The sequence below is a fragment of the Pinus tabuliformis genome, chromosome 2_2, assembly GCF_031772625.1.
Source record: "Pinus tabuliformis cultivar Carrire ecotype Pingquan chromosome 2_2, CPIR1, whole genome shotgun sequence".
Taxonomy (NCBI): domain Eukaryota; kingdom Viridiplantae; phylum Streptophyta; class Pinopsida; order Pinales; family Pinaceae; genus Pinus; species Pinus tabuliformis.
The window spans coordinates 488443879-488451142 of NC_142300.1; the positions used below are offsets into that span (position 1 = coordinate 488443879).

Below are 7264 nucleotides of genomic sequence, written 5' to 3' on the forward strand. Positions count from 1 at the left end.
AGAAATTGAATTTGTTTAATTGCACTCAATTCTGGCTTATAAACATCTTGTAGCAGCAACAACCACCCTCCAAAAGTTTGCCTTAGATTCGTTTTGGAGCCTCCCTACCAACCATCCTAGCAGCATGTCTTTCATTTCCAAGTACATGAGCTACATTGGTTTTTCAGCAGCTTGCCGGCCTGTGCATGATGGTTTGTTTCACTCCCCTCATAAGCTTCCATCTCGGACTTGGGTTAGTTGTTGGTTGAGCAACTCCCTTAGAAAATTGCGCAATTATGGAGGGGAGCCAACCTTCCCTCCAGAAATTGTGCAAATTTGACTGGCAGTCTATTGGGCTCAGAAATTTCACAATCCTGTCAAACAACCTTCCCATGGAAAATTACGCAATATGGCCCAGCAGTGCATCTCAACCCAGAAATTGTGCAATTTTGGGCAGTAGTTAGTTTCTCCTCCTAGAAACTGTGCAATCCCTCTGGACAATCAACCCAACTTCTTCCCAGAAATTGCACAAATATCTCCCTCAGTCAAGCAGGCTGTTGCATGTGCCTTCGGGTTGACCGGTTCCACCTGGGACCGAGAAAAATTGACTTGCATGCATGGGTTGCTTTTTCCCGAAATAGCAAAAAGCAACATGCAAAAATCATCGCTATATTTTAGGGAGCTATTTTTAGCAGCTGGAGGTTACATGCAAATATCATTTTAGAAACTTTCCTCCAAGTGTCGCCTTTCCCTAGATTTGTGTCATGCGCATCATAAGCCTCAAACTTACTTATTCAACTCTTCAAAGCTCATTCTTCACATTGCTCTTGGAGGTCTGACATCCCATAGTAGATCCAGGAGTCTTCGACACATCCAGCTTAGCTATTTCCGAGTAAGTCCGCTTAACTTGTCTTTTGCAACATTTTTGTCGCTTTTTGTGTTTTGGCTTGTGTGAGTGTTGTCTACTTGATTTATGTGAATTATTGCTATCGTTTGCATGCATGTTAGCTTGTACAAGCACAATTTCAGTTTTCGTTAGAATCTCACTGCTGTTGCATGCATAACACCCTTTTGCATGAATGGTCGCCAATTCGGCGACTTGTTTCACACACATGCATGTTGTTCCATTTTTTGAGTCTTGCATTCGTCATTTGCATGCATTATCATTCAATCCTTCTTACACTTAGTATGTCAATGCATTGACATCTTCATTTTCTTTCAGTTGCCTGTTGGCGGGTCTGGGAAAGCTTGGCCCAGACTTTGCCTCACCTGGACAACATTCTACAATTCTGAGAGGGAAGGCTGTACCTTCCTCCTAGAAGATGCACAATTATGGCCAGTCACTACCCTCTAGTATTGCTTTGTGCAATTCTGAGAGGTAGTGATAGCTGGCCTGTTAGCCTCTCTCATAAAACAATAATAAATCCAAAAATAAATTAATTAATTAAAAATTCCAAGTTAGGAATTTGTGCCTAACTCTTGGGTTGTTCCTCTAAGATAGGAGTTAGTTTAGGTAACTCCTATATTGGTGTGTCTAGTGAGAAATTATCTCAATCAAAGGAGAAATTATCTCAACCAAAGGTGTCTAAGATAGCACGCACTATCTTAAGAACACTATCTCTCATCTATTTATTTGTAACATTATATTCAATTATTTCTGTGTAATAATAAGAGAGAAAGAATACATGAAGCTTCAGCCTTTTTCCGTCAATATTGTGTCCCTGGTTTTTATATGTGTTTTTCTGCAATTTGTGTGAGTTAATCTTTTTTTCATTATGTGGTATCAGAGCCTCACATAGTGTTTTCCCATATGAATGGCGTCCAGTCTTATGGTGGAAAGGCTCGACCCTATTGTGGGATGAAAAATAAATTAGAGGAACAACAATAGTGTCCCATGCCCATTTTTCTCGTGGTTTCGTCCGCTGGGGGCATTTTTCTGAGCATTTCTCTGCTTTCACAAGAAAGTAAAAAGGACGCTGAGCTGATTGGACAGGGGCGAGATTCTATGGATTGGAAGAATCCAGCGGCAGGCAACACGTTATACAAAGTGCAGATCAGGTAGTGATCCTAGGGACCTACTGGATGAATTACAGAGTGCAGTAGCAAACGTTATTGGGACTTGCATCCAAACATTATTGAGCAGCACAAAACAGTAGGCAGAATGTTCGTAGGAAAGGAAATTGCTGGAAGCGGTCTACGTAGCTGGAAAATCTAAAGGACTCATGGAGTGTTGGGATGGACTCCCACCGCCGAGATTTAACGATGGTGTAAGTTGTGCAATTGCGTTGAATACAAGTTGTACTTAAATCGCTTTTAAAATATGTAGTTTAAAGATTCGCTGTGGCAGTTAATTCTTATACTGTAATTATGGATTGTAAAACTTATGAGGAGCGTGTTACCAAAGTGAGAGTTGAAGTGAATTCCGTATGACTGTTGAGGAGAAGCTGTGAAGTCGTGGAGGTTGTTATAACACTGGATTGTATAATTTTGACCCCGTGGAGTCAGCAGAATTGCAGAGGCCCGCGTTAAAAGCGATATTGAACCCTGTGCTTGGCTATATTCAATTCTTCAGAGGTTATTTTGTTTGATAATTTCATGTTTCGTTGATATCTTGGCACATATTCGGAGAATATTAGAAACTCTGGCAAATTTGATAGTTGCAAAGAGGAACTGTATTTTATATGTAGTCGATATTAGAAGAACTGTGTGTAGAGCGCAACGGTGGCCATTGTGAGAGATTGATCGCCGGCTTAGACACAGTCAGCCGGGATTAGGATTACGATGGATCCTCTTACCTTGAATCCTAGCCAATTACTGGTAAATGGCGGTGGAGTGTACAGAGACGGAGAAGGGCATTAGAGTGATCGGCGAGGATTTGCTAAAGCTTATCAGGAAGCCTAAGAATCAAGGGGTAGAGCTCAATCGCCGACGACGGCATCTTGGAGAATTGCATTTAAAGGTGTCTTCCATTCGAGAAAGTAGATCAGATGATAAAAGATTTTCTGTCTTCACTGGTACAAAGAGACTTCATTTGAGAGTTGAATCTAGAGAAGACCGAGCTGCATGGATTGAAGCATTGCAGGTTGCAAAGGACCTATTTCCTCACATTTCAATTAATGACCTTACATCACCTGTGGAGAACATCACTGTTTCAACTGAGAAGCTTAGATGCCGCTTGTTGGAGGAAGGGTTGAGTGAAGAAGCAATACAGGAAAGTGAGCAGATTATGATGGCAGAGTTCTCTACGTTGCAAAACCAATTGAATCTTCTTCAGCGAAAGCAATTTCTTTTAATTGAAACTTTGAAGCGCTCATCCTGTTGAGCAAGAGGAAGCATCCGTTCTGCGACAAGATGAATAAAATATGCAGAATATGGAACTAAGAAGGCGCAAATGGAAGTTTACCATGAACAAGCTTTTGGAAAATACGTATGGGTATGGTACGTATAGTTTTATTACGAAGGAAATGGTGCATGTGTTTTAAATTAAAGTCCAACATTTATTGACCTTCTTTAAAATGAACTTTATATCACTTTTCAAGTGATTTCATAAAGTGATTTAAAATGAAAAGGATTTAAAAGCTACGGAAGAAGATGTGTTCTTTATTTTAAATTCTGTAATTTTAAGATAAGGGGCATTTTTTATGTAATGGAGTAATAAGGTGATAAAGTGTGATTTTTAGGAGAGATAAGGAGTGGATAAAATCATTTATTTGTAATGGAGAGATAATGGAGAGATAAGGTAAATTTTATTTTGTAATTTTGGGACAATAAGTGTGCATTTTTTAAGTGTGGAGTGACTAGTGAGATTCTTTTATAAAGTAAGGGATTATTTCTCTGTAATGGAGTGATAAGGATTGAGTTTTCTTTCTCTGTAAGTTTGAAGTGATCGGTTTTTCAAAATAAAGCTCATTATTGTAGGAGGTTGAGTCGGTTTTTTGAATGCATTTGCTTCCAAAATTTGCAAGCGTCAGATTCTCATTGTTTGAGAAAGCTTCAGTGGAAATGTTGTAAAAGAAGAAAGATTGATGACCTTATTACTTAATAAAGACATATTTTTTGTGGTGATTGTGTCCTAGATCCGCCCGAAATTGAATAAGGGGATCTTAGGTACACCATGTGTATTTGTGATGGCGAGTGTTTTTATGGCTTCATGTTGTTGCTTATGATTTGTGTCTAGTTGTGACACATAAATGACCGCATTTACCACACACATAAATTTCAATGCAAGCAAGCACAACACTTGTAAAAGAATAGCGTCAAGGAAGGAAAATTGAACTCGACACTTGCATCTGCGCAAATACAACTCATAATCATAGATTGTCAACATCAACATTCTACATCAACAAGCAACTTCACTTAATCAAGTTAAAGCGTTTCAAAGCAAAGTCTACATCAACATTCTTGCAAACAAATTTAAGAACTTGTGAATCAAATTCCAAATTACATTGAATTGTACGGGTGCATTCTCGGTTGAAACCGACACCCACGTTTTGATTTGATCATAAGTCAAGCACGTCCATTCTCTTCAACTTAGTCAAATTAAGACAAGTGAATTCCTTGTTTTATGTGAGTCATTAAAATCATTGTAAGCTTTTTGGGTGCATTTTCGACAGTGTTCGACACCCTGTCCATGAGTTTTAACTCCTTGACACAACCATCACAGCAACCAAAACAAGTTCAACTCTAACACCAATCAAGCAAGTTGAGTTCGTCATCAAGCGAGCGTGAATTCCAGAAAGTTCTAACAAGTGTTCTCAGCAAGTACAATAAGCCACAAATCAAGCGAGCGTGCCATTCACGTCTCATAACAAGTGAGCCTGTCATTCAAGTAAAGTGAAACAGTTCAAAGCACGACATCTACGACAAGAGAGCCTGACTTCAAGTGAGCAAGTTCAGATGGCACAACATATTCAGTTGTTAAACATTCTTCACAGTTTGATCATCTCCAGTGATGAAGACATGGTGCACGTCAGCAAAGAAACTCTTGCTGATATTTCACGGCATCTACAACAAACGCATGAAACCATTGAGTTTCTTCAGCTTGAGTCCCAACTTCAAAGGAATGAATTGCAAGAAAAGAGTGATACTTTCACGTCTTTGAACCATCCAGATGATAAGTCATTCATCCCAACAACTTCAAGTGTCGAAGTTGTTCATGATCAAATTCAAATTTCTTCCAAACCCATCATCAAGCCCTGGGAAGAAATTCAAAATAACAAGACTAGACGAGGCTTAGGATATGTTCCTGATGACACTAACTTACAAATCCCAGATTATTCCAAGCCAATTAAGTTTGTGAGTGCAGGATTTCTTGAACCACTCACCTCAGCAGGTTCTGCGAAAGTTGCCGACAACCAGAATTGCACGCAACCTAAAGTTGAAGTCCAATCAAAGTGTTCTCATTGTCAAAGAACCGGTCATATGGAAGATCAATGTTTTGATCTCCATCCGTGTTGCCATTGTGGCAAGCACAATCATTCTTCAGAAAAATGTCGCCACCAACAAATATCAGGCAGATTGAAGATACATTATGAATGGATCGATCCTTGGGAATGGTCATCCACAGTCAAACGGTTATCTCAGTTCTACAACCGACTACAATCACACATAGTGCAGCCAGTAGTGAACCGATGATGGTACTCTCATGCAGTTGAACGAGAGAGTACAACAGTGAAACTCTCCTACACCTGAAGGGGGGGAGTTCAAATATATTTTGGAGAAGATTGTCTCTCATTTCAGCTGACAAAGGGGGGAAAATGTCAATGAAATTGACAAGTGGTTGTCAGATTGAAAGTCTCGACAACATCAGTGAAGTAGCCAGTGGGCATCTTCATCAGCAGTGAGCATCAGCAAATTTGCCAGTGGGCGATCGACAACCAAAGCAGCAGTGAGCAACTTTCATCATAGCAAAAGCAACATTGAGTTGTTTTTCGACATCTTTAGCCAGTGGGCAATCATCATCAAATTGTGTCAGTGGACACCGGATGCTGTTTTCAAGCAAAGGACAGTTGGATCCTTTTGCGGCTTGGCACATGACGGAGTTGTCAAGCGTCCTTCAGAGATGAATCAAGCATGCAGCTGACTCAGTCTCTTCATTTTGCGGTTTGTTCAGCATCTAGATTTGGCGGTTTTTTCAGGCAATGTTTTTGAGGATCAACATGAGAACTTGGAAGATGGTTCCTCGTTCTTATTTTGGATTTATCATTGAAGGGGGGAATGTTAGCCTCTCTCATAAAACAATAATAAATCCAAAAATAAATTAATTAATTAAAAATTCCAAGTTAGGAATTTGTGCCTAACTCTTGGGTTGTTCCTCTAAGATAGGAGTTAGTTTAGGTAACTCCTATATTGGTGTGTCTAGTGAGAAATTATCTCAACCAAAGGAGAAATTATCTCAACCAAAGGTGTCTAAGATAGCACGCACTATCTTAAGAACACTATCTCTCATCTATTTATTTGTAACATTATATTCAATTATTTCTGTGTAAGAATAAGAGAGAAAGAATACATGAAGCTTCAACCTTTTTCCGTCAATATTGTGTCCCTGGTTTTTATATGTGTTTTTCTGCAATTTGTGTGAGTTAATCTTTTTTTCATTATGGCCTAGAATATTGCGCAATGTAGTCCCTAGACATACATCACTTGCCAGCTAAAATTGTGCATTACACAATCTCAACACCCAGTAGGCTAGTTTGGATTAGGCATTGCGCAATTCTAGCATTCAACCATCCTCCCGACAGTCTAGACTGCCTTTTATGCAGTTACGATAGTCAGTTTCCCAGCCTCTCAGTGAAAATTATGCAATTGTTTCCAGCAGTTACCTGTATATGTTTCATGTCCATCATTAAGTTTGATTTATTTTTAATTGACAGGTTTCTTGCCATGCATGTCACCATGTATCCAGATATAGAAGGTTTTTTTCCATCTCTCAGTAGTTCAGGATTAATGGCCTCTAAGAGAGCAGGGTCAAAGGACATCGACAAAAGCGCAACTCGAGCAATAGTTGAGCGATTGTCTACGAGTTTGTCGATCTATGAAGATACCAAGTTGATCATGGACAAAGACGTCAAGTTGAAATGACAAGAGGTCAATGATGCATTCTTAGGAACATTTGGGGATGACCTCAAAGACTGCCAAGTCTATGTGAACATTCACAAGTCCGACTTGTACCGAATTGCATGTAGGTACCCCACATTGCCATGCGCGGACATGATACATTGGATCGTCTCTCACATTGATCCCGAGGAGATGACATTGAGCAGTGTCAACGGGATAGAGATTTCTA

The 7264-nt window shown here is 39.6% G+C and overlaps 1 protein-coding gene across 1 annotated transcript; it reads left to right on the forward strand.

The window, feature by feature from the left end:
* The first annotated feature begins 2800 nt into the window (after nt 1–2800).
* Nucleotides 2801–3301, forward strand: LOC149193489 (Pleckstrin homology (PH) domain superfamily protein). Its single transcript, XM_089407329.1, has one exon. It carries the CDS (start codon nt 2801–2803, stop codon nt 3299–3301), a length of 501 nt encoding a protein of 166 aa, XP_089263455.1.
* Nucleotides 3302–7264: the final 3963 nt, after the last annotated feature.